This window comes from Gouania willdenowi, chromosome 8 (assembly GCF_900634775.1).
Source record: "Gouania willdenowi chromosome 8, fGouWil2.1, whole genome shotgun sequence".
Taxonomy (NCBI): domain Eukaryota; kingdom Metazoa; phylum Chordata; class Actinopteri; order Blenniiformes; family Gobiesocidae; genus Gouania; species Gouania willdenowi.
Genome location: NC_041051.1, coordinates 6,524,258 through 6,551,651, shown reverse-complemented (window position 1 = coordinate 6,551,651; position 27,394 = coordinate 6,524,258). Strand labels below are relative to the sequence as shown.

Genomic DNA, 27,394 nt, shown 5'->3' with positions numbered 1-27,394 from the left:
CACACCCAGATATGTCTGCCACAATTACACTTTGATTGTACAGTGCCTGGTAAATTGTTCAGCAGATGTGATAGCTCCATCACGCACTCATGCAGAATGGCACTTTTCAAATTGGCAAATAACCAGACAGCTGTGCCTGTGTGTGAATATGTGTTTGCTTGTGTGCATACATATATCTGTGTTTGTAATTTAACCAGTTTGAATCGTGATCTAAAATTTCTTTTTTTTTTTTACCAGCCATGAAATCTGGAGGCACCCAACTGAAACTGATCATGACTTTCCAGAACAATGGACAAGCGCTGTTCAAGCCTATGAAGTAAGTGCTATGTAAGGGTGTAACGATTCATCCATTAGATTGACGAATCAATTTATACAATCCAACTATTTTGATCTGTGCTCGTTACGTTGGCCTTCTGGATGACATTAATCAATCTGAAATTATTTTAAAAGGTAATCAATTGATTGTATTGATATAAGTAAATTACGCATTAGATTTAAGCACAGCAGACTTTATATGGATTTGTTTATTTATATATATATATATATATATATATATATATATATATATATATATATATATATATATATTATGGCAATCCGTTCAGGAAATTAAATATAAATATGAAAGTCTGAATGTATATATATTATAGTGTGTGTATATATATATATATATATACATATAAATATCGCTCTGCAGAAAGCTTTCATGTTAAAACAAAAAGTATCAGCTTTAACCACTGTTAATTTAATCTGAACAGATGTTGGTTGCACTTCATTTTGTTTTATTAATGTAATATTTTGATGTATAAAGCAGAAGAGTCAGGTAAACCTAACATGTATTTTTCATTGAAAATGTATTGAGTATTGAAAATGAGGGCAGAAAAGTTAAGATTATTATTTTAAAGTGAAGTGTTAGTTGGACTTCATTCAAATAAAATGTGAATATATTTGCCATTAGATGTTGTTTACTTGTTTGTTTATGTCCATAATTAATTCATAGACGATTCCCTTCCAAGAAATAACAGGAATCTATGAAACAGTACAGAATCCAGGGATTCATTTCCCAGTCACACTAGCTGAATTATTATTTTGGTTAAAAAGTTAATGAATCAATTTCAAGTAACTGAATTGTTTCATTCTAAATTAACCAATATCGTCCTTGAATTGAAATGTAATTTGAATCGAATCATTGCTAAAAGGTATTGTTCACCCCTACACTTTACTGTTTTTTGTGATGACCTTAAATTAAAAGACATTTTCCATCAAATATTTCATCACAAATCAACATCAAAGATCCCTTTGATATGTCTAGTCTCACGCACTCCGCTTTAAAGCTTATGAGGGATACACCAAATCTCTTGCTAGTAAGAGCCAAGCAGGGTCTTTGCGTCTCACGGTGCACACTTACAGACAGTTCTTTCCACTGTGTGATCTTTTTTCTGATGGAGAAATCATCCATCTGCTTTTTAATTAACATCAACTGGCTTATGTGTTTATTAAAATGAGCATTGGACCATTGTGGAGAAAGAACTCTTTGGGGATGCACATATGCTAGCAGAGGCGTGTCACACTTGAAAAAGAATCATTCTCCCTTTTCGGCTGTTTTGATTTTTGCCTGATGAATTCCCAACCCAACGTGAATAAACAGTGTCCAGGCCAACTGGTGTACAATTGAGCATAATTGCTCAGAAGTCTGAATTGATCGCTATTAAATGCAGAATGTTTTTCCCCCATGACAGCCCCAATGGAGATGGATTAAGAAAACGATGAGAGACTTTCCTTAGTTTTTATTTGCTTCTATTCTATCGACTCAAATGCAACAGTAGCTGCGTTTCCATTATCCTTGGAAATGCGCAAACTCTACATAGTGCAATAAAAACTGGTGATGGAAACAGCTGAATTTGAAAAAAACACTCAAATATCGCTAAAAGTTTTTGCGCTTTCATGAGGAGGAATTTCAGACATTGGGATATACAGTATTGGGATATCGATATTGAAATGTGTCGCAAAAGCCAGATGGAAACACTTTTTTCCGCAAACACACGTCACAGAACGTGAAATATCTGATCACATGACGTGAGGTACCTGGTCACATGACCACTTCTCTCTGAGAAAACATGACGTGGTACGCGTAAACAGAAGAGGAGACTGGAACATTTATTAACATTATAATTAAAAATTAGAAAGTGTCTATTTGTACGGTTGCCGTACGGACAACCCTCGGTGCGATTGGTACGTTTACCGAATTACACGTATGCAGCGTCTTAGGGTTAGTGTGAAAGTTAGGTTTAGGGTTTGGGTTAGGTTAGAACCATATATTGCAACAATTTTTAGGGTCAGGGTTAGGTTTAGTCCTAGTCACGTGACCTAAACTGGCCAATGAGGGGCGCTGCATATGGATAGAATGTCGCTATATTGATATGGCAATTTTAGGGATAGCCACTGCCTAAAAATGATTACTGCCACATTAGACATGAAACAACAAAGGAATACAGAGTGTTATAAGGACGTTTAAAGCATCCGTCTTCCTGTGCCGAAGTCTCTCGGGATGAGATTTCACAGGAGTTGCGAGGCTCCTGCCCAAAACAGCCTTCAATGCAAACACGTTCAAAGCGCAACTATACTTTGTCGACATTTAGAAATATTGCTTTTATTTAGTGAAAATCTGTAATGAAATCTAGAGATGAGCAGCAGTGAAAGTTCAAAGCTGCAGTTTTTCCTCTCTGTGTCTTTAGAAGAGTTTTCATATCAAGGTCAATAAGTAGATACATTTTTGAAACATGAGGCAGTGTTTACCAAATCTCCCTCAGGGAAGAGACTTCAACCCATGACACGTGAAGCATCTATTGTAGCCCACATGAACCGTCCCCTAGCAGGCATCATCAACATAGTCATACTCAACAAGATCTGAGTCAACCTAGGGATTTATTCGTCTCTGTTAATAAGTTTTTCTTCGTTTGAAGAATCAAGGTTTGTGTCTGGGGGACAAAGTGACCAATGGGATGATGCGTGTAGGCATAGCTTTTTATTTGGCTTTAAACAGACGACAGCATGCAGCAGTTTGATTGTTTTGTCAAATGGAGTAAAACGCAGAGATAGTTTTGAATACCACCTCAGCCTTCTTCATGAACTTGCATTTATCACAGCTGTTGCATCTAAATTGGTCGATTATTCCTAATTAATCTTTATTGCAGGTCATATTTGTGAGCAAATGAAACAGCTGTTTATTCCCTGCAGAAATCTATGGCACCTTCTCGCTCCTTCTGACTTACTGTCAGGAAGTATTGTGACAGTAATTAAATGTGACGTTTTGAAATATTCTCCACGGACTCCCACAGCTCTTTGTTCAACTTGTCATATTTTATTCAAGCTTTCTTCTTTTTTACTTCTATCTGTCTGGAGTGTTATTATACAATAGTCTTTCATAACACTAACCTGAGTGTATGGTCATTCACAAACACAACTTCTTCCTCTTACACCGGATTTCTACTTGATGTGCAACTACGCATGCTGAAGTAGTTATGCAACTGTGACGGATTGAATACACATGTGGTAGAAATTGGCACATTGACTTTAATGGAAACCTATCAGCTGCATTGTGGTTCCGCAGCAGATACGGATCTGGTGGAAATTGGGGTAACACCACACACTTTAGTTTGCGCATTGACAAGCATGGAAGACCAACTCTATGAGCAGCTTTTGTTTGGTTGACTTTCTTGTGAGCTTCAATCTGTAGACGACAACAACAGAACATGCACTTTATCTTAAAATAAAACATGCATCATCTATTTGATGTTGTTATTAGTGTAGTTCAGGGGCTTCAGTTTTCAGTGATCACGGACAACAGACAGAAAAAACGAAATGGCAAACTTTCTAAAATGGAAATGTCAATAGTGTTATTATAATCGTGCTTTATTTTTTTATTTATTTCATTTTTTTTTTATAAACAAAACAAAGTGGAAGTGCAATATGCAAATATATCATCACATGTATGTTTTGGAATTTTTTCATATTTAGGTATTGAGTGATTTATTCATTTGTTTATTAATCCATGGCATTATGGCATCTGTAGGTATTTATTTTATTTTTAATTATATAAATTATGATTTCATTATGGTAATCTATACTGGACAAGCTGATAAGCTTGAGAGGCTTTTTCTATGTTGCTCTGTGAAATTGATCAGTCCCATTTTTTAGTAAATATCATTGAATGATCATTTAAATTGAGTCCACAATAGAAATGGAATAAGCTATTAGGTATTCAGCTCACAGCAGCGTATTTTATCCAAGAAAAAAAACAGGATTTTTTGTGAAATTTGTGCAGGATAAATGTATTCAGGATCCATTGCCTAAGAAATGAAGAGGAAAAAGAGATTTGAAAAAGAAGAGTGGACGGATGCAAATGAGTGAATCTATTCCTTCGTCCACAAAATGCACATTTTTAAGTTATTATTTAACATTTATGATGCATGACATTTTTCTGTTATGGTTTGGATGAAATGACTTAAAGGGTGTAAAGAAGCCCCTAACCTATCCTTTGAGTGTCACTAATCAAATGAATATCCTCAGTGGCAGAAATCCACGTCTGTTTGAAACATGCCCTTCTTACCCATTCAAACAGCAACCCTGCCAAAATGCTGGTTGTGGTGTGCACACAGAACCATAATAGTCATGTCGTGTTAATGGGATTTGTCAGATGGATGTTTGAGGGAAAAGCTGTAAGCTCCTGATATGCAAAGAAAGAATTTCTCAGTTGCATCTTGTTTGAAAAGCCTGATTCCTTCTCTTTGACTCGTGGCTTCAGAAAGGTTGATACATCAGGACGGAAGATTCACATAGTGTTTGTCTGTCTGTTTGGCTAATAAACATGCTAAGCTCATGTGCTCTGACATACTGTATAGGGACACACATGCTCTTCCTGTAGCACCATAAGGAAATGCAATGAAAGCCGATACGTCCTCAGCTGCCTGAACTGAATCCGTTTTGACAGCCTGAGTTCTGTGCTGCACTTTCAGGATGGTTGGATGTGTGGCATCACAGCAGCAACACCCAAGAGGCTGGTTGGTATTCATCATGTTTCATAACCACAGGTCCATCAAAGGCCATCATCATCATCACTGTTCTGCTTCACTTGGGGGAGGATTGATGGATCTTCATCTGTCTTTTCTGTCAATGTTTAGTATTCCATTAGGACTGATTTCTTGCATTGAAAACATATTCCTGCTTCACCTATTGATCCATTTATGGAAAGGTTATTGACTGAATGATTGATGGGATGGTATTCTTGTTCAAAGCGGTAGATTGTGGTTTGTAGTGTCTCGGGATGTAACGATATCTAAATGTCGGTATAATCACGGTAGTAATCTCACAGTAGTAACCTCACGGTAAGATAAATATTGCAATATTGTGGGAAGGCACACAGTTAGCAGCAATGCTAACAATAAGAAGAATGCTGACCATTGAGAAATTGTCTGTTCACTATTTTGACCATATTTATTGTCGTACTTTTAGATTTATGAAATTATATAACTCAATACTGCCGACTTAAGTGCAATATTTCTAATTGAGTCAGGAACACAGGTATAGAAACAGTAGGGCTAATGTGTTAATTGTGATTAATTCATTACAGGAAAAAATAACGCACTAACAAAATGATACCGTGCTAAAAATACCCATAATACTGATGCACAGACTACAATACAAGATGGGAGACTACCTTGAGACGACCGAGCTACTCAACTTTGTTTGCGTAAATTTTGGCTCCGGAATGAAAACACAAGCCTAGTTGTGAGCAAATTGAGTAAGAAATAGTTTGCCGGACACCGGAGCTTTGCAGCCTCCGCTACCACCTCATTGCTAAACATGTAGCAGCTAGCACGGACAGCTAGTGCAGACACTCGGACAGTGCTATGCTACATGCTCTGAGCACGACAGCTATGCTATATGCTACAAGCATGCCAAAACTGAACAAGATAACAGGGTTCAGAGCCAAAATAAATAAGTCCTGATGTTTTATTTCATTTGTATTTTCTATTATTTGGAAATTGACTAAAGTACACATCAATATGACAGGTAGCCCTTGGGACTAGTCTCAAATACAGAGGAATGTAAATGGCTACGCCTGCATCTGTTCAAGTTATATAGCAATCTTTTGATATTCCACAATAATGTAATATCTCAGGTTGAAGGTGTTTCTCAGCAATTTAATTGGATGAATTAATTACACAGCTTAATTAATTAATCGCAGCATTTTTTTTAAATCTCTTGACAGCACTAAGAAACAATAATAATAATTAAAAAAAACAGCCAAGGAAATCAAAGTAGTGCAAACTGCCTTATTCTGTTTAGATTGATTTAGGTTTTTCTTAAGAACATGTCAACATTTGAGGCAGGGATCACCAACCTTTCTGTAACTATGAGCTACTTCAAACATACTGAATAATCTTAAGAGCTACCAGTTTGATATACACTTCAAAATGTTCATGGTTTCACTTTAATTAAAGGGTCAAATAATAATGAAAAGTAAAAGTAACTTAAAAAAACAAGAAAGGTTTCAACATGCAACACTTTTTGACTAACTGACAACTTTATAACTAATTGTAGATCATTTAGCATTTGTACAATTTAACAATTTTGTAATATTTTGCAAAAATCCACTTTACACTTTAAAAAAAACATTTATAACAATCTGCAGCTTCTTAAATAAAATCCAATCAGCAAAACTGAAAATTGTTTCAATATTTCAGTGAAAATAAACATTTAAAGATGATTAATTTAATAGAAAAACTGAGAAAGTGCTGCAGTATTTACCTCCACTAAGGCTCTGAATACATTTGTATGTATCTTTGTGAGTTTGAAGCATAGAAAGTAAACCAGATTTTAGACAAAGCTCATTAGTGACTAGAGCTCCTGAAGGCACCACTTGTGGTCTATGCGGCTACCTGGGGACCGCGGGCACCATGTTGGTGATCACTGATTTAAGGTTAGGAGTAATGTGAGCATTTAAAGTTTCCACTAACCTTTTAAAACCCTCGTTGTCAACAACAGAAAACAGTCGTAACTAAGCGACGTCTCTTGTTATTTCTTGAGCTGTTCTGAGGGCATTTGGTTATAAATGCTTCCTTTAGAGTTTTTTGACGAGATTGTATTGTTTGTTTTACACAATCCTTTTTTACACACGGTACACGTGTTTACATATTGTCCACCTTTTCTCCTTTATGTTTTTTTGATGAGGTGAAGCCAAAATGTTTCCATACCTCTGACTTGTAGCTGCTGCATCATGCAAGGCAGTGCTTAATTTGTAAATCACGAGGTCCTGGAACAAACGCCGCCTGTTGTTCTGGCAGTAAGAAAGAGACAAAAATATCAAAGTCTCGCCTGTTTCTGCCCTGGTCTTCACTTCCCTTGAATCCACAGTTTGTGAACTCTACAGACCTACTCCTACCATCATTGCAACTGTTTACCGTCTTTCTAAATCCAACTGTGACTTTTTAAATGACTTTGCTGCCTTCCTCACTCATTTATCCTCCTTTTCCTCTAAAATAATAGTGCTGGGAGATTTTAACATTCACATGGATGACAATAATCACCCTTTTACTAGAGATTTGATATCCTGCTTAGATAGTTTTTGTCTTCAGCAACATATTAACTTTCCCACCCACTCAAAAGGTCACATTCTTGATTTATTCTGCTGCTGTGGTGTCACCCCTCTCGACCGTAACTCTGATGAACTCCCCATAACTGATCACTTTCTCCTCTCATTCAATGCTGCTCTCACCATTACTGCCACTAAGCTCCCACATCTCACATCATTCCGTAACATTAAAATGATCAATCTCAACACCCTCACCTCCAGTATTGACCACCACCGGGACATAAATACCTTTTCCACCCCTGATGAGCTGGTTTTGCACTACAACACTACACTCCATTCCATTCTCAACTCCCTGACTCAGTTAAAATCAATGTCTGTTACATTCTCCACTCCTGCCCCTGATTCACACACAACCTCTGGCTCATGAAAGCCAGAGGTCGCCAGCTCGAGCGCCTCTATAAAAAAACCTGCCTCACTATTCACAAATACATGTACAATAACCACATCCTCCAGTACAAAGACTCCATTACTCAAACTAAATCTCATTATTACTCTGGTTTAATCACTTCAAATAAAGGTAACACCAAGTCTCTGTTTTCTCTCCTCAATAAATTCACCTGCACCCCTGACTCACTGCCACCCCAATTCTACTCCACCACATCCTGTGAATCCTAATGTCATTCCTCGCCTCAAAAAATCCAGAACATTCATCACCACCTCAGTCAGAACTCTCCTCTCCCCATCTCACCAGAATCCTTCCCATTTACTCATTCCACCTTGCAGCTCCCCTCTCCCTCTGAAATCTCAGACCTCATCCGTCAATCCAAACCATCCTCCTGTCAGTTGGACCCTTCCCCACATTCCTGGTCAAAGCCTTCCTCCCCTCTCTGATTCCCACCATATCTACCATCATCCACTCCTCGCTCATAACTGGAACTGTTCCATCATCTTTCAAAACCGCTGCAATAACTCCACTCCTCAAAAAAACCTTGTGCCGATCCTTCTCAATAACTTCCGTCCTATCTCAAATTTCCCCTTCATCATTATCAGCCAACTTCACTCTCACCTATCCCACAATAACCTCTATGAACAGTTCCAGTCCAATTCCGCCCCCTCCATAGCACAGAAACAGCACTGACATTAATCACCAACAACCTCCAGCTGGTTCTGGACTCCTCACCATCCTCATCCTCCTCAACCTGAGTGAGGAATTCTACCCCATCTCTCACACCACCCTTCTGAACAGATTAGCTTCCATTGGCATTACCCATATCCCCCTTAACTGGTTGAAATCCAACCTCTCAGGCCATATTCGGTTCATCCAGCTCAAATCTTTTAAATCAAACCCCTCCGCCGTTACTACAGGTGTGCCCCAGAGCTCTGTCCTGGGGCCCCTTCTCTTCATCATTTTTTTTTCCTACCCCGAGGCACTATCTTCTGTAAACATGGGATTCACTTTCACTGTTACGTGGATGACACCCAGCTCTACCTCACCAGTAAACCATCTTCTACCCTCCCACCCCTATCTCTTACCGACTGCATCACATAACTTGAATCCTGGTTAAAACATAATCTCCTAAAACTCAACAGTGACAAAACAGAGGTTCTCCTCATTGGTACAATGTCAACACTCTGCAAATCCAATGGAGGAGTTCTCCATCCAAATCGACAACTCCTCCGTCTCCCCCTCCCCACAGGTTGAGTCTGTGTGTTTACCTCGACAACACTCTATCCTACAAATCCCACATCAATAATATCACTCGTTCTGCATATTTCCACCTCCGTAACACCAATCGCCTGCGTCCCTCCCTCACCCCTCACACTGCTGCTATCCTTGTCCACAGTCTTGCCACTTCCTGACTTGATTACTGCAATTCCCTTCTCTTTGGTCTCCCCAGCAAACCCCTCCATAAACTCCAGTTAGTCCAGAAGTCAGCTGCCCGCATCATCACCAAAACCCCCTCTATCTCCCACATCACTTCTGTTCTCCACAAGCTCCACTGGCTTCCCATTCAATTCTGCATTCACTTCAAGAGCCTTCTGTTAACTTTTAAGGCCATCCACCAGACTGCCCCCCCTTACCTGAATGATCTCATCCATGTCCACACTTCATCTCGCTCCCTCAGATCATCTTTTTCCATTCATTTGTCCACTCCCCCAGCCTGCCCTACCACAATATTATTATTATTATTATTATTATTATTATTATTATTATTATTATTATTATTATTATTATTATTATTATTATTATTATTATAATAATAATAATAATAATAATAATAATAATAACAATAAATGCCGAATCAGCGTTAAAGAAGCACGGACAATCGCCCATTAAGGAGCGTATCTGTCTCTCTCTCTGAGTGACAGCTGTCACATCTGCCATGTTTCAGCAACGAGTAGAGTGTAAAATCAGCACTAATGTAGCCACTCATCACAAAGGTCACTATACTTTCAGACCACAAAAACCCACGAATACAAAATATTTACAAACACCATAACTCCTCTTATGAATCAGTAGCACAGCAGAAAATGAAAATAAAAAAACAGCCAAAAAAAAAAAGAAGAATGAAGAACTTTGTATCCTCACAACTTTTTTACATATTTCACAGCTGAGGCCTGACTCTCACTGTCGTCACCTTCTCTTCTGTCTGTCCCTGAGTCCTCCTCGTGTCCCCTGGATAGTTCCCCTGCAGTGTTCTGTCTGTGGGAGTCAGGTTCTCCTGCATTAGCATCATCGCTACAGGTGCTGCTACTCGCTGCGCTAACTGCTGCTATGCTGCTGCTGCTCTCCTCCACGATTTCCACAACAACCTTGGATTTTTTATCCTCAGGCTTAGCTTCACTTTTTGGCTTAACAAAAGCTCTTTAAATCTAACTGCCTTTTTTGCCATTTTCTACTGTCTTCCAAGCTGACAGAGAAACTATTATTGCGCAAAATCACATTTTAGACATAGCGTGGGCGCGGCTTGACTTTGTTCTCTCTCAATCGCGCTCAGTTTTTATCTTCAATTTTGTTTGTACAATGAATTTCCAGTGATTTCAACTCAATAAAAGACACATTTGTCCAAAAAGAATGCTTCAAAATTTAATCAAAACACCTAAAAGCAAATGAGGTGTTGGAAAAAAAAATAATAATAATTAAAAGAGGTGCTGGATCCAATCAAATAAGTGCCGGTCAAAATCTAGGAGGTGCCGGATCCTTCTCTGGCCCAAATTAAGCTCTGTGTACAGATTCTACAAACTCCTCCGTTTCTACTGATGTTACACAGGCAGAGCATTGTTTTCCAACCTTTCATGAACAATAGCACAACTTAGGCTTAAAATAAACTCCTGCGGCACAACAGATAAATTACAAAGAAACAAGAGCACACAGAATGCAAACCTCCACCAAGCACCAAATACCTTCTTTTCCAGATATTCACACTTTTCTGAACCAGTGACCTTGTTCATGGTACATTGATCATTCACACTTTATAGGCTTGACAGAAATTTGTATCCCCGTTAATAACAACATAGTAGGTCCAAATGTATGGGCACCGTCGTTGCACAATCTGGATCCGATCCGCATGAATCACATCGGAGTCATTGAGGAAAGAATCCAACATAACTGAGTCAAATGTCATGGATCGGTCATTTATGAACCGAGATATGAAATTTTAAAATTTTGCCAATGATGAGAGGTAGGGATTTTCTGATTTTTTAAAATTGTGTCCAAATGAGTTTATTGCTTTTGATGTAATCCAGCTAACAGACAAATACACACACCGTCACCTATTGAGGGTTATTCAGTTTTTTTCTCAGACTATGATTATTTATTGCACTGACTTATCTTTTGTGTTTTTTTGTCATGATAATTGAGAGTAATTGGTCTAATGTGCACAGCACGTCTTTGGATAGACAGGATAAAGTCAACTGTCTCTCACGCACAGGCAGCAGCAGTTAAAGAAAAACAAACAATAAGAACTGTGAGATCCAACAGAGACTCCACCCAGTACACGTGTCACTAACATTAGCATACATAAAAACATACAAAAGTTACTCTTTCAAATTTCACTTTAACTGGCTTCCTATTTACATTTTTACTGCCTCAAAGGCTAAACACTAATGTGTTGTATTTGGTTTTTTCACTTATTTATTTTCATTTATTGTAATCGTAGGAGTTCTTATTATTTTTTTTTTTCTTCTGCAACTCCTTTGTCTTAAAACTCCTCCTAGGCTATTATTGCAGGACTAATGACAAGTATATGTCATCTCATAGGGACAATGTCAAGGATGATCTGTCAACCTTTTTTAGAGCCAAAATGTCAAGGTCAAAGTCAAGGTTGTGTCAAGTGTCAAAAACCAAATATTTCCACATCTCTACGAATATTTGTCGTACAAGTTTGATGATTGAAGTTATGGAAAGTTCATCTGAAGTGGAGTATTTTATTTAGGTAGACCAAAGCTGTACGACCTACCAGTAAAAATATCGGTAAAAGGGGTAAAAGTTCATGACGTCACAAAAAACCAAAAGCTTGGCCACAAATTGAGATACGGTGCTCAGACTGGTACCATTGAACAACATTTCCTTTCAATGTGTGACCTACCAGCATAAAGATTGGTAGGGGTCAAAGTTCATGAGGTCACAAAAATAACAACAAAAAAAAAAAATCCCTATAACTTTGCAACAAATTGAGAGACAGTACTCAGACTGGTACCGTTGAACAACATTTCAATGTGTGACCTTGACCTTTGCTTAAGGTCATATTTAAGGTCAAGGTCAGTCTTCTGTTTTTCCTGCATTATATAACTTGTCAACAAAACCAGATACAGGTTCTCTTTTTTGCTAATTTTCAATTGCCAAATACGTATTCGCCTTGCAAATACAGGTCTTGCCTAGTTGTATTTGTAATTGCTGAAAAAATAAATCTTACAAGTTCTGCAAGAACACCTCTACGTTAGAGAGGTACTACTGTGTGAGCTCATCCCTGAATGTGTGTACAAACACAATGAGGCATGTTACTATGGACAGCTGTTCACACAGCTGCATCACACACGCGTGCACACAGAGACACACACACACACAAGCTGCTGCTAAGAAGGACTCTGTGGGGTTATGGAGTTCATGCATCCTCCATCACCCACAGCTGGTACCAGAAAACCTGTAAACCAAACTAGAGAACATTCACACATGAACCCAAACTTATTCACTTCTGAGCTCACTCACACAAACCGGATTTTCAAAAAGTCTCTCAGGTTATGTAATTGTTCAAGAGATGTTGTTATACCAGTCAGGGTGCTTTACACAGCACTAAAAATCCAAGAGTCCTCTGACCCTAAAATGTTTAGCTTTAAAGTGCATGTTTTAATAACGATACAATATGAATTAGTGACTTTAAAGCAATTTTTTTTTTTTTTTTTTGCTTTAGTGACAACTCTAACATCTGAACTTTGTTTCCTTATATAAAAAAAAAACAAAAAAAAACACAGACAGGGCTTTTGATGGCAAAATTATTATTATTTTTGCTATCTATGTCAGAGTTGAATGTATTTCTTACTGTATTTTGGCGTTCCTCCAAGTTTCTCTCCCGTGAGTCTGCACACACGCAACTTCCTCTTCCTCCCAGACATGCAGCAATGACTCGCTTAGCCCAGTTAGTTGATGGTTTTATCTCACCATCACAACATTATCAATAATCCACTCAGGTCCACACATGTTCTGTGTTAGTATGTGGAGCTGTGAGCTGCTGGATACGTCACAATATCACTTCGTAGCGCCATAATCTGACTCGTTCCTGTTTCTCCCCCCCAGCTAGCATGGTAGCATCAGTGGCTAATCTCTCATCTAAAGGTGCACCGCTGCCATTGTCAGGGCACAGTTGGTCACTACAACACCCCACAGCTTAGATATTGATGAGGGACCTCCGCCAGGGTGTTTTCTAGTAATCCCCGTGAAAAAACGTAAATGACGAGTTTTTCATTAATGGCGCTGAGCGTTTGGATTTGAAATGACGAGTTATCTCGTCAGTGGCACTGAGCGTTTGGATTTGAAATAACGAGTTATCTCGTCAATGGCACTGAGTGAGTTAAGTGTTGTTCGTTACCCTAACCCCTAAACCTATACCTAACCTCATGCGATCCCTCCACCTAACCCAAAATATACCAACATAATTCCAAAGGTGTCATAATTTAGCAAACGACACTTAATGATAGCTTAACTACAGACTTCATGACACCTTATTCATGCTAATGACAGTGTAATGTATAAAACTTTTGGTAAAGTGTTACCAAAAATGCATGGAGAGCTTGTCTTTACAGAAGATTGTTTTTATTTTGTTATGATCAACAAGCAGTTCAGATTATAATAACACTTGTACAAAGACGGTTTTTACTGATGTGTATTAGCTGAACTGGTGGTGAGTTTACCTGGTGACACATCACATCAGAAGCTTCTACAATCACACAGCTGCTCGTGGACTTGTGCTTGAGGATGATTCGCCGGTTGGTGAAAATTGAAAGTTTCGCAAATAATGTTTTGGGACCATACTGCGCTTTTCCATTAAATAGCTTCCTGAGGGTCTTAGTATTGTGGCTATCTTCGCTCTTGTGAATTAATCCCGCGAGATTATTGTGTAACATCCTGATTTTGTAAATCATCTAGGCCTGAGCAATATATCGAGATTCAAGATATATCGAGTTTTCTATTTTAACGATATAGGAAATTACAATATTGCCTACATTGATATATTTTTATGTTATAGCTTATTTTGTATTAAAATATTTGTTTTAGGAGTACAGTTATAGATGGAATGATGAGTGCATCCTGACCCAGACCTAACTAATCAAGCCATGCTACAGAACTCACTCACACATGCTGTCCCTTAGAGGAGAAAAAGCCAAAAGTGACACATGTTGTACAGCTGTTTGTTATATGTAATATTTATACTGTACATGCATTTTGGTCCTTTTTACTCAGCCCTAAAATTATCTGAAACATGTATAAATTGTATATATATGCAAAATAAATAGCAATAGTTGACTCTAAAACTCTTTTTAGCATGTTTCATTCAATTTCAGGTAGTTCAATAGCCTGTAATTACATCTAGACATGGAAAATTTGGGAACTTTTGAAACAGAAATTCGGAGGCCCTCGAAAACTTGAATTTTAGGCATTCCAGTAGTTATGCAACTATATATTGATGATTTTGACAGATGTGTGATTAAGTCACCTGTGCATCACCAAGTGGAATTGGATACATCCCAATGGGAAACACCTCAGAACCTGGTCTTGATCAAAAAGAGGGATAAGTATGGGCCTCTAAAAGTATTCAACGTCATATTATATGTATGACAAGTTATTGAAGTGCAGTAACCTCTGAGAGTGTATCCATATTTCATCACCTTTTCCATAATCTATGGCCTTGCATGCATGTTATACACGGATGCATTATAAAAATATCAGTGGAACACATGAAAAATGCATTCAAACAAAATGAGCACATGCACAGTTGTATAAAAACTACTTAGTTGTGTAAGAGGGGTCGGGCATAGTGTGTATATCCACGTGTGAATCCACGTGTGTCTCTGTGTGTGCGCGAACGTGGATGTACTTCATGCTGCTGCTGTGTGTGTGTGTGTATGGGGGGTGGATCGCTTCTAAATTCATGTGCACCAGTCCAACGAATGCGTACCCTGCACCTCCACGTCTGCACGTCTGATCTACATTTTCCATAGACTTAGAATGGGTACACGGGCACAATGCACAAGTTACGTCCGCATGTGTGCTTGCAGACACGTTAACGTGTTAATGTGTTAACACGTTTGCAGACGCTTTAATGTGCATACACATTAAAGTGTATGCACACCTACTCCACACCTGGATGTACACCTCACAAACATAAATATATCAGTCACACGTAGACGCAGGTGTGACGTGAGTGAAGCTATAGCGATCAGGTGACCTTCACTATCGATCACCGTCTACGTGACATGTAAACACTTAGAAAACAATATTAGGCGCTTGCAGCCGTATACACACGTGCAAATATGTAAGTGTGTGTGTGTGAGTGTAGGTGTATAACGGACCACCATTTATTCCGGTTACAGTCTGTGTCACAACACCCGTCCATAGAGTGGTAGTGACTGTAGTGTTACGCTCTGAGTCAGATTGTTGCTGTGATTGGACAGGATACAACACTCAACACTCACACACATATACTTACTGTTTAGTAATCCACCCCCCATAGTGTGTGTGTACGTGTGGGCTGTGTAGTGTATGTAGTAGTTGAGCAGACAGCAGTCTGTCACTGCCAGCACTGACCAGCTGCCTGAATGGGCGTGTCTTACTGCTCCAGGAGCCCCACCCATAATCAATCGATTTTTTTAACTTCCCCCCTTGTTTTCAAGATTTATGGAATCCAATACTTTCAAGCATGGAAGCTTTCTCTAAAATGTAATCAATAATATAAGACCTTGGTGTTCTTTGTACTAAAAGTGATGAAAATAGAGATGTCTGGTGTCTAATAGACATAGCTATAATATGAATGTTGCTGCAGAGAGCAGGTGAGAGCATGGGAACCCTAGGCTATGATGGAAACTTTTGTAATCATCCCTATTATTATTATTATTACTGTGATTATGGTTATTATAATTATATCTTCCTAATTTGTAATATTTGTATTAACATATTGATTGCATTTATTTTACTCTTTACTATTTTTTTTCCATTTTTTATGTATTATACTTATATATACAGTATATATATATATATATTTATTAAAATATATATGTACATTTCATCATTACTTATGATTGTAGAGGGGGAGAGGGAGGGATATGAGGGGAAAATGCTTGTTTATATCTGTATATCTTTTGGCAGCTGTAAAATAAAAATAAAAAAATAAAAATGTCTCCCCTAGTGGCAGGTCAGCAGAAAGCAGGTGTTTAGATACTTTTTAAGTGTGTTTAAGGATCATTCCGTATCTTTAGCCTTTTCTTCTTCCATGTTTTTGGAGTTTTTTGGGAGTTTTTTCTTTTTTTTTGCATTGAAGACTTTCTTACTGATCTCGCTCCAAGCTGAAGCAGTAAAGTTACAGGCTCTCGGGATTACGTTCTGTTTGCTGCTACGTGCAGCTGTATTTTTTGCATTTCCTTTCTTCATGAAAACAAGCCTCTTTACTCACTTTCTCACCAACACACTGTGACATCTTCTTAAACAGTGGGACTTTACTGTGTCAATCATATTTCTGAGGAGGGGAATGGTTCTGAGTTCAGTGCAGTTTTTAAGTCCTGTTTGATTTAAGAGATGAGCTGGTTCATTCATGCTGTGCTTTAGTAGTCTTTAAAACCAGCAGCATTCAGTGGTTTGTCATATCTGCCTCTTTGTTGTGATGTGTTAAAAATTTAGTTCCAATTGTCTTTTGTCTTCTTCTTGTTAGCTCATAATGTGTCATCATTTCAATGCTGTGCATTTGTATGCAGTGACACAATTCTTTTTTTTTTTACATCTGTCAGATTTACCACTCACTCCAGGTCTCTTAAGATGTTTGTTCTCATTGTGCTGTTTCTTTTTTCTATTGTTGTGACAGTCGTATCTGTTTTATCTGTCTCAGCTTGGTGTCTGTTCTTGATTTAAGAGGTCACCAGAGTAACATCTGGCGCTGAAAGTGCCTTTTTGTCGTTTCAAGTCTGAAATAACTGTTTTTTCAGTTGACAAGCCCCATCACAAAAGTTGCAAAACATTCAGACACAGTACTGTCTTATTTTAGACTCTGAAGTCTCAAACTCCCCTCACATCCTCTCCACCCGCACATACACGCTTCACATGAAGACTTCTCTCATGAATGTTTTACTAGGTCAGCTCCTCAGGAAGTGGTGTTTCTCATCTCCACTCTTCGCTGACTCCCTCTCCATGTCTGTCCTTTCCTCTGTCTCCACCTCCTGTCCGTGCTTCTTTTCTGAATTGTTTGTTGGATTTGCTAAGGCGGTACTAATCCTCGGGTTTGTCACTCGCCTCTCTGCTCTGTATTTTTAGACTCTGCATTTTCTCTCTGTTTAACAAGTGCTCATGCACTCACTGTGTAATGTGGCTGAGCTGCAAGCAGCCAAATTGTAATGTGATTACAGACCAACGAGTTTTCAGGAGATGTTGCTATGAATAATGTGAGTGAGGTTTGATCATCCGAATGTTCATGGGAGGGAGGGGGAGGATCTCTACATTGCAGCGTTTTCACCACACACTCATATGGTACAACTTGGAACTAAGAAAGAAACATCACACCAAACTAGATAATACTGGATATACAGTTAGGATGTGTTGTAAATGTCACACTAACCAGTCCCTCCAAGATTTCACGGGCATTTTTTGTGATTGTTGCAGGCTGAAATGCTCGATTTCACAGGGCCATTTTTCCAAAAGTTGCGGTTAAAAGTTGTAATTTTTTTCAGCCCTAAAACACACTTTACTCATAATTACGTTTTTTTTTTTCTACCAATTATAAATACATATTGACCAGACATGTTCTAGAAAAAATATGCTTTATTGTTGTAAAGCAAACACCAACACAATTTTGCAAAACGCGCGAACACTTTTTTTTTTTTAGCTTATACACTGATACACCCTGAATGCAAAAGGTGCAACAGTTTTTAATCAAAATGATGATCAGAAGTGTATGTCAGTAAACAATATTGAACTCATAAAGTGCATAACATGAACCTGTCATGAAGACATATTTCTAATACAACAAAAAATGTAAAAATACAAAGCATTAATGAATATACTGTATGTAATGATAATGATATCCCACATGGGGTTATGCACTGGCTTGTATTCTCTTGACGTGCTTTGCAGAAGCAAAATGCTTGTCCATAAATGACTTCAGCTTGATGATAACATTGCATTTTGAACAAAAAACTTTACCTCCATTCTTATGAAGCAACGTTGGGTACTGTTTTGCACAGTCCTTAGCCAATATTTATGTTGTCAAATGCGAGGTTTTTTGTCACACATGACTCTATTGAACGCTTTCTCCCGGCACTGGTTGAAAACAGGATGTGAAGTAGGCGTTTTGATCTTTGTAGGTTCCTTGTAAGCAGTGCAAAGCATAGACATAATATACATAGACGCACCGCTCTAGTCGGCGGCAGCAGTCAATGCGGCGTCTACGTACATATGTCTATGGAGCAAAGCACATCCTCTGCTACTTCCGTAGCAACTGCAAGTGCTAAAATGCCAAAAAAATAATGAAAAGCGGCCGCATATTTATGTTTTTTTTTTTCAGCGAAGTTGCAAAAATTGCAATGCCGCACTGATTTTGCGGAGTTTGCTTGATTTTGCATTAATAGTTGCGATCGCAACATCGCAAAATCCTGGAGGGACTGACTAACATACTACAGTATATACTACAAACTCAATGAGAATATACTGTATATCAGTGGTTCTCAAAATTTTGGCCGAAGTATCTCATTTCTCTTATTCCTGAATACAAGTACTCCCTTTGTCCGTCTACAACATTTTGCTCAGAATACTATGAAAAAACGTCTATAGAGCAAAATGATCGAATGAATGATGGATAGCATATTTTAAAGAACATTACTTTGTAAATAAGTAGAAATTAATGTATTCAGGAGACACTAAATACTGTTTCATTCCTGGTGTAAAACTAACCCAGGAACCCTTAACAAAAAAATAAACATAAAACCCCATATTTGTAATGCTTTCATTTGGTAACTTTCCACTCTCTCTTTCTCAAGTACCCTCTGTAGTGAAGGGTACATGTACCCCTATTTGAGTATGATTAGTAAGTAAGTAAGTGTGTTAACTTTTTTTATAGAGCACTTTTTTACAGACAGGTCACCATGTGCTTTGCACCAAATGAAGCAAAAACAACAATAAACAACAATGTTTTAAACGTTTTTTTAAAGACTCAAGAGCAAACTGTCATGGGTATGGAGTTCCAGAGTTTTGGGATTAAGGGCTCAAACGCTTGGTCACCCCATGGTATAAAGTTAGTCTTTGGTACTGACAGCAGGTTAAGGGAGTTGGATCTTAGTGAGTGGAGGTGAAGGTGAGAATTTTAAATCTAACCCAGTAAGCAATGGGAAACCATCTCTGTAGCGATTTTAGTATGGGAGTGATGTGAGTGTGTTTCAAACCTACAAGGACAAAAACCTGAAGCACACTGAGGCTAAATATCTCTGTTGATTCTCTATCTTTGAAAGTTCTGAAAAGTGAGAAACTGACCAATTAGAATATCAACGTGCTCATTTGATCCATAAAAGTCACGAAAACACATTTCATGCCAACATTTCTGAGATTTTTGGAGAACCACCATTTACTACTGATGACACTTCCAGTGAACTTCAAAACAAGAGTCTTATTTACAAAAGCATTGAAAAAAAAACTAATGGAAGACAAGAAGAGATGCTTTTATTTGAAAATGAATGGTTGATTTTTAGCTTAAAGCCAGTGTGGCGTACTGGGATTGCATCGTACTGAGATTGTATATGCAAGCATGTACACTACCGGAAATTGAATGTTTGCAAGAAAAAAATCAGAAAATTCAGTTTTGCTTATTTTTGTTTTCAAAGTGAACAAACATGTTTTGTTTGTTTATCGGATTAGGTTAGGGTTAGGGTTACAATCTCAGTACAATTACAAACTCAGTGTACCCACCATGCATACTTAAAAAATGTCCCTATATAGTATACATCCGGGTATTTCTCGCGTACTCAATTATTATGAGTAGTATGACATTTACAACACAGCCTTAGTGTCTAGGGATTTGGTGTAATTATTTGCAGTTCTGTTGTGAATAGGACTTAGGGGTTAGGGCTAGGGGTTTGGGTGTGGCTAGGGGTTTTGTTATGAATAGGAGTTAGAGGTTAGGGCTAAGGGTTTGGGTGTGGCTAGGGGTTAGGGCTAGGGGTTTGGGTGTGGACAGGGGTTAAGGCATAGGTGGGCAAACTACGGCCCGCGGGCCACATTCGGCCCGTTGGTCTTTTATATTTTTCGGCCCGCCGAAGCCAAAATAAACAATTAAAACACAAAAATGAACCGTCTTACTCATCATTTATCTCAGAACCCGTGGGAACCAAATGTTCTCCCATTCTCCGCTTACGCCCACCCTTTTCCAGCCTCCCAGCCAATCAACACGCAGAACACATGTAAACAAAGACGAACATTGGCAGAGAAAGCTGCACGTAACAATGATGCCTTCACGGTCATGGGAAACCACAACACTCGTTGAATAAACTACATTGGGACTCAGTTCGTTACAATATCATAGTTATGACTGCGTTCCTTTGACTTAGTCCTGTGATGCCTGGCATCCTACTCGGTATGGACAGAAATTGTAAGATGAGGAAGAAAGCAGAGTTATATTGGTCGCCGCCATAACACACCCACAAAGAAGAAAAAGAAGCGGCAGAAGAACCTAGTCATGGTAGAAGAGGAAACTTGGATAGCTGGCCAGACAAACAGTTCTTCCAAGTCGGATAATCAAAGTAAGTAACAGGGAACAAGTAATATAATATTTCATAATAAATCAAAAACTAAATTAAACTCATTATCTAAATAAAAAAAAAACAAAAACAAATGAAAAAAGTGCAGTAGAAAACCAAAAAAAAAAAAGAAAGAAGACTGAAGACTGAAAAAAACTAAATTAATTACCTGCATAAAAATACAAATGTAAAAGTGCAGCAGTCAAAAAATTCAGGAAACAACAACACTTTGTTCACAAAATGTGCCAAAAAGCTTAAGAAAACAAAAAAGTAAATGAATGTTTTAAATTAGCTAATAAAAGTTTGTTTCTGGTTCCGCTCCACTTCACATGCCGACGTAAATCATTATGTTTGCACTTTAGTTCCACATTACATTTTGATCCCTGTCGCATATCTAATGCAGTCTTAATTGAATGCTTGTAATTTCTGATACATTTTAGGATTCTAAATTTGCCTAGTAATGATCTTTGTTGTCGATGAAGAAAGGGTTTTTAAGAAGATTGGCATAAAATAGAGAATGAAGATATGACAGGTTGAAATTTTCAACCACACACTTTGAGAAGCACTGCTCTACAAACAGGCCTGTCTCTCCTTAAATGTGCAAAATGTTCCTTTAGAATTGAGGCTAAATTTGGGTGACAGTTGCAAATCTGTTACGCATATGGTTGATTTGTTATGAAGTTTTATAAATTTTAACTTTAGACAAGAAGAAGAAGAATGTATGTATGCATTGGGTGCTGGCCCGGCCCGTCTGTCAATTTGTATAAGTCCATGTGGCCCCTGAGCCAACCCCTGGATTAGGGGTTAGGGCTAGGGGTTTTGCTGTGAATAGGTGTTAGGGTTTAGGGCTAAGGGTTTGGGTGTGGCTAGGGGTTAGGGCTAGGGGTTTGGGTGTGGCTAGTAGTTTTGATGTGAAATGGAGTTAGGGTTTAGGGCTAAGGGTTTGGGTGTGGCTAGGGGTTAGGGCTAGGGGTTTGGGTGTGGCTTGGGGTTTTGTTGTGAATAGGAGTTAGGGGTTAGGGCTAAGGGTTTGGGTGTGGCTAGGGGTTAGGGCTAGGGGTTTGGGTGTGGCTAGTAGTTTTGATGTGAATTGGAGTTAGGGGTTAGGGCTAAGGGTTTGGGTGTGGCTAGGGGTTAGGGCTAAGGGTTTGGGTGTGGCTAGGGGATAGGGCTAAGGGTTTGGGTGTGGCTAGGGGTTAGGGCTAGGGGTTTGGGTGTGGCTAGGGGATAGGGCTAAGGGTTTGGGTGTGGCTAGGGGTTAGGGCTAGGGTTGGACACAAATTATATTTTAAAACAATGATGCTGCAGTGTAAATGTGAAGAACTTGCTCCACCACACACAAAGATACAAACACAAATTCCCACTATCAATGTGTGACTTCCAATGACCATAGCAACATCTTAGACTGTGTGAACAAGCAGCGTACCCAATAGTACCCAATAAATTTTAACTTTAGACAAGAAGAAGAAGAATGTATGTATGCATTGGGTGCTGGCCCGGCCCGTCTGTCAATTTGTATAAGTCCATGTGGCCCCTGAGCCAACCCCTGGATTAGGGGTTAGGGCTAGGGGTTTTGCTGTGAATAGGTGTTAGGGTTTAGGGCTAAGGGTTTGGGTGTGGCTAGGGGTTAGGGCTAGGGGTTTGGGTGTGGCTTGGGGTTTTGTTGTGAATAGGAGTTAGGGGTTAGGGCTAAGGGTTTGGGTGTGGCTAGGGGTTAGGGCTAGGGGTTTGGGTGTGGCTAGTAGTTTTGATGTGAAATGGAGTTAGGGGTTAGGGCTAAGGGTTTGGGTGTGGCTAGGGGTTAGGGCTAGGGGTTTGGGTGTGGCTTGGGGTTTTGTTGTGAATAGGAGTTAGGGGTTAGGGCTAAGGGTTTGGGTGTGGCTAGGGGTTAGGGCTAGGGGTTTGGGTGTGGCTAGTAGTTTTGATGTGAAATGGAGTTAGGGGTTAGGGCTAAGGGTTTGGGTGTGGCTAGGGGTTAGGGCTAAGGGTTTGGGTGTGGCTAGGGGATAGGGCTAAGGGTTTGGGTGTGGCTAGGGGTTAGGGCTAGGGGTTTGGGTGTGGCTAGGGGATAGGGCTAAGGGTTTGGGTGTGGCTAGGGGTTAGGGCTAGGGTTGGACACAAATTATATTTTAAAACAATGATGCTGCAGTGTAAATGTGAAGAACTTGCTCCACCACACACAAAGATACAAACACAAATTCCCACTATCAATGTGTGACTTCCAATGACCATAGCAACATCTTAGACTGTGTGAACAAGCAGCGTACCCAACGTAAAGCTACATGTTGTACTACACTAATGCTATCCATTGTCTCACTGTCTAGACTGGATGTGTAATTGTTGAAACCAAAGGTACTTTTGATTTGTGTATAATAGTGTGATTGGAATTGTACCAATGTCCTGGTTTGGTCTTTGAGTGTCTCTGCTTCAGCATCACACCATGTTTGATTGTTTTGTCCTATTTTTACTATCACCCAAGTACCAGGATTCCTGACTCTCTGAGTGCTCTCTTTTATGCTGTTCATCCAACCAATCATATAATTAGAGTCTCAATACTGCATGGGGGAATTCCTCAGCTCCTCACCAGGAATGTCACTGGCCCATTTGTCTGGAATGCCGAAAATCTATTTTCCTCCAGGAGGTAAAATCTAAACACAATAAATGAGAACTTCTCTCTATGAAACAAGCCAAGACCTTAACTTGATGAGGTTTTTATTGCACTTTGCAGCTAAATTTATTTTAAGCTTTGCAGGTTGATTGTTAAATAAATATACCGGTGATTTATTTTTTGGAGAAACTTAAAAATGGCAACTAATTATAGTGTGCAGAAATTAAATCAATTACCTAGATTATAGTCATTTTAAAACACTCAAAGTTGTAGAACAATTTTAAGAACAGAAATGGACTTTTCCTTTTTTTTCGAAAATAAAAATTATGAAACATACACTTGTATTTATCCTTAGTAAATCAACTGTTGCCCTTTAAAGATGTGACCACACACACTGTGTCACCTCTTGCAAGCTAGCACTGTCATTCCCGACCTTTCCCAGGTAGATCTATCGCACTCCACTTGAATATCTCTCCAAGCTAAATGAATGAAGCACCAGTTCTTTGAAGGTTGGAGAGGGATCATTGTACCGCTGTAGCCTGGTGCTTTTGTGATAGCCTGCATAAAGGTTAATAAACCCATTGTAAGCTCAGTCCTGTTCTTCTCCATGCTAGTGACCTGCAAGGTGCCAATTACGTGGTGTGTGACTCGCGCCGTCCCCTTGAAAGAGGCAAGGAAAGGCCAAGAATAATGAAATCATTGTCTTCGAATCAAACCAGTCGAGGTTTCTCGGTGGTCTTTCCTATTGAACAGGCAGGATGTGGGAGGAACCACCCTGTCTAGGTCTGGTATCACCGGACTACAGACACAGTAATTTGATCCTCCCTCTCTACCTGTCCTTTGGTAGACCTGTGCAGCCATGATGCAAACAGAGAATTCTCTGTGTAGAAGGTGCAGGAAAGTCTTTAACTCTGAGGGTTGCAAGATTGGCTTTACTTGAAGTTTTATACTTAAGGTTGACATTATGGCAAGGCAAGGCAAGGCAAATTTATTTATATAGCGCATTTCATACTCAAGGCAACTCAATGTGCTTTACATGATAAAACATTCAATTGTTTAAAATCAATAAGAACATTTAAATCAATAAGAACATTTAAATCAATAAGAACATTTAAAATCATCAGTAAAATCAATTAAAATCATCAGTAAAATCATCATTACATCAACAACATGACAAAAAATCTCTCTCAATCATATGCAGTAGAGAAAAAAAGTGCCTTTAACTTTGATTTAAAAATGTTCACATTGGATGCTGACTTCAGCTCCGCTGGCAGTTTGTTCCACTTCTTTGCAGCATAACAACTAAAAGCAGCATCACCATGTTTACTGTGAACTCTGGGCTCCACTATCTGATCTGTGTCCATAGATCTGAGAGACCTGCTGGGTTCATACCTGACTAACATGTCACTGATGTATTCTGGACCAAACCCATTCACAGATTTATACACCAGCAGCAGAACTTTAAAGTCTATTCTGAGGCTGACTGGGAGCCAGTGTAAAGACTTTAAAACTGGAGTAATGTGCTCTGACCTCTTTGTTCTGGTTAAGACCCGAGCTGCAGCGTTCTGAACCAGCTGTAGCTGTTTGATGCTCTTTTGGGGGATTCCTGTCAGAAGACCATTACAATAGTCCAGTCTGCTGGAGATAAAAGCATGGACCAGTTTCTCCTGATCTTTCTGAGCCATTAAACCTTTCACTCTGGAGATGTTCTTTAGGTGGTAGAAGCTGTTTTTGTGATAGATTTGATCTGACTGCTGAATGTAAGATCTGAGTCAATCAGAACACCAAGGTTTTTGACTTGGTCTTTAGCTTTTAAAGATCGAGACTCAAGATAATTGCTGATAGCAGTCCTCTTTTCCTTGTTACCAAAGACAATCACCTCCGTCTTGTCATGGTTTAGTTGAAGGAAGTTTTCACTCATCCAGCAGTTTACTTTTTCTAAACAGTCACACAACACCTCAATGGGACCATAGTCATCTGGGTTCAGTGATAGATATAGTTGTGTGTCATCTGCATAGCTCTGATAATCAACCTTACAGTTCTGTAAAAATTGTCCTAAAGGAAGCATGTAAAGGTTAAACAGAAGGGGTCCAAGAACAGATCCCTGAGGAACCCCACAGGACATTGGTAATCTGTCAGATGCTGTCATTAGCACGAATAAGTTGTCATGAAGGATGTCATTAAGTGTTAATCACAAAATTATGACACTTTTGGCTAAATTATGACACCTTTCGCTAAATTATGACTCCTTTGGTACTATGTTTGCATTTTTTGGGTTAGGTAGGGCTATTGTTAGGGGTTAGGGTTAGGATTAAGGTTAGGTATGGGAATGTTTTTTCCTTGGGAGGAAATGGTTAAGGTTAGGAGGGGGCTTAGGGTGAGCGGTAAAGTTCTAATAATAATAGAATAATAATGGCTTGGATTTATATAGCACTTTTTTGAGGGGACTCAAAGCGTGTTATAGAAACCATTATTCATTCACACCCAGCTGCCCTTGGCCAGACTGACAGAAGCGTGACTGCCATTTCACACCTACAGCCCCTCTGACCGACCACCAACACTCTTGCACAATTCATACATTCATACGAATCAACTTCAGTACGGTGCCTTGCCCAATGACACAACAACAATGGCTCGGATAGAGCGAAATTCGAACCCCCAACCATTCGGTTATTGGACGACCTACTCTACCACTGAGCTATGGTTGACCCAAAGTTAGGTGGTTGGGGGGGTTTGGTTAGGGTCAGGGCCAGGGAGAGAATGGTTATGGTGAGAGTAACGAATGACACTTAATGTTATTCATGCTAATAACAGGTGTCGTGTCATAATAAAGACAGCGTAATGACAGCTTTATGTATAAATCTTCTAGTTAAGTGTTACCCAAGATTGTTCTACAGACCCCTTAAACACTGATTGATAAAAAAAAAGCTGTGATTGAAATTCTAGCCCTGTTTTTAAAGCTGTTTAATTGGTTACATGCTATATGCTCACACCATGTGTATCTAACCAAGCTGGATTTTATTACTCACTTGCAAGTTTGATGCTTAAGCTATTAAACATCTTGAAAAGCATCTGATTTAACAAACTGATGTGTGATTATAGAATTCTAATTAACACATCCAACGTTGTTGACTTTAACTATCTACACAGTAGCATGGTAACATGCCTCAGTCCTCCACTGCCCCTATAGTTATCTTCTCTACGTCCTAATCACCAAAGCACTCATCAAAAACCCACATGTGCTAAGAATGAACATGCACACACTCCTGAGGAACCCTATCGTGCTTAAAGCCTCTTCAATAATAGATCAAATCGAATCACAGTGTAGGCCTCATGGATCAATGGATCAAACATAATTTACTCCAAAATGAAAGGAAAATGGTCAAAGTTGCTGCTTGAAAGTTTGTTTTCATTTCCATCTTAAAAAGTGTTTGTCATCATTCTCCCGCATTGCATTGTGGTATATGGAGTCCCTTCAACTCAAACATAGGAGGGTTTTTCCTTTCTTCTCACCGTGACTTCTTGTTCCTTTTTTCAAGAACAGTGATTCGCACGACACCATTTTGTTTGTTTGTTCCCAATAGTTCCCGTAATATAAGAATGAAGTGAAAACACTTCTATGCACCAGTGTCAATGACTTCACAATGCGCAAACATTTTAACAAACATTGTTTGCGGTGATGATGAAAACAAATTTTCGAGCAGCAATTT

At 39.0% G+C, this 27,394-nt stretch overlaps 1 protein-coding gene across 2 annotated transcripts in view; it reads left to right on the top strand.

Annotated features, from left to right (window-relative positions):
* Positions 1 to 27,394, top strand: part of fam20ca (FAM20C golgi associated secretory pathway kinase a) — an 81,224-nt gene that overhangs the window by 9,718 nt on the left and 44,112 nt on the right. For both annotated transcript variants that reach the window (XM_028455610.1, XM_028455609.1), the window contains exon 3: positions 238 to 316. In XM_028455610.1, coding sequence (XP_028311411.1) covers positions 238 to 316 — 79 coding nt within the window. The remainder of the gene's footprint in view (positions 1 to 237; positions 317 to 27,394) is intronic.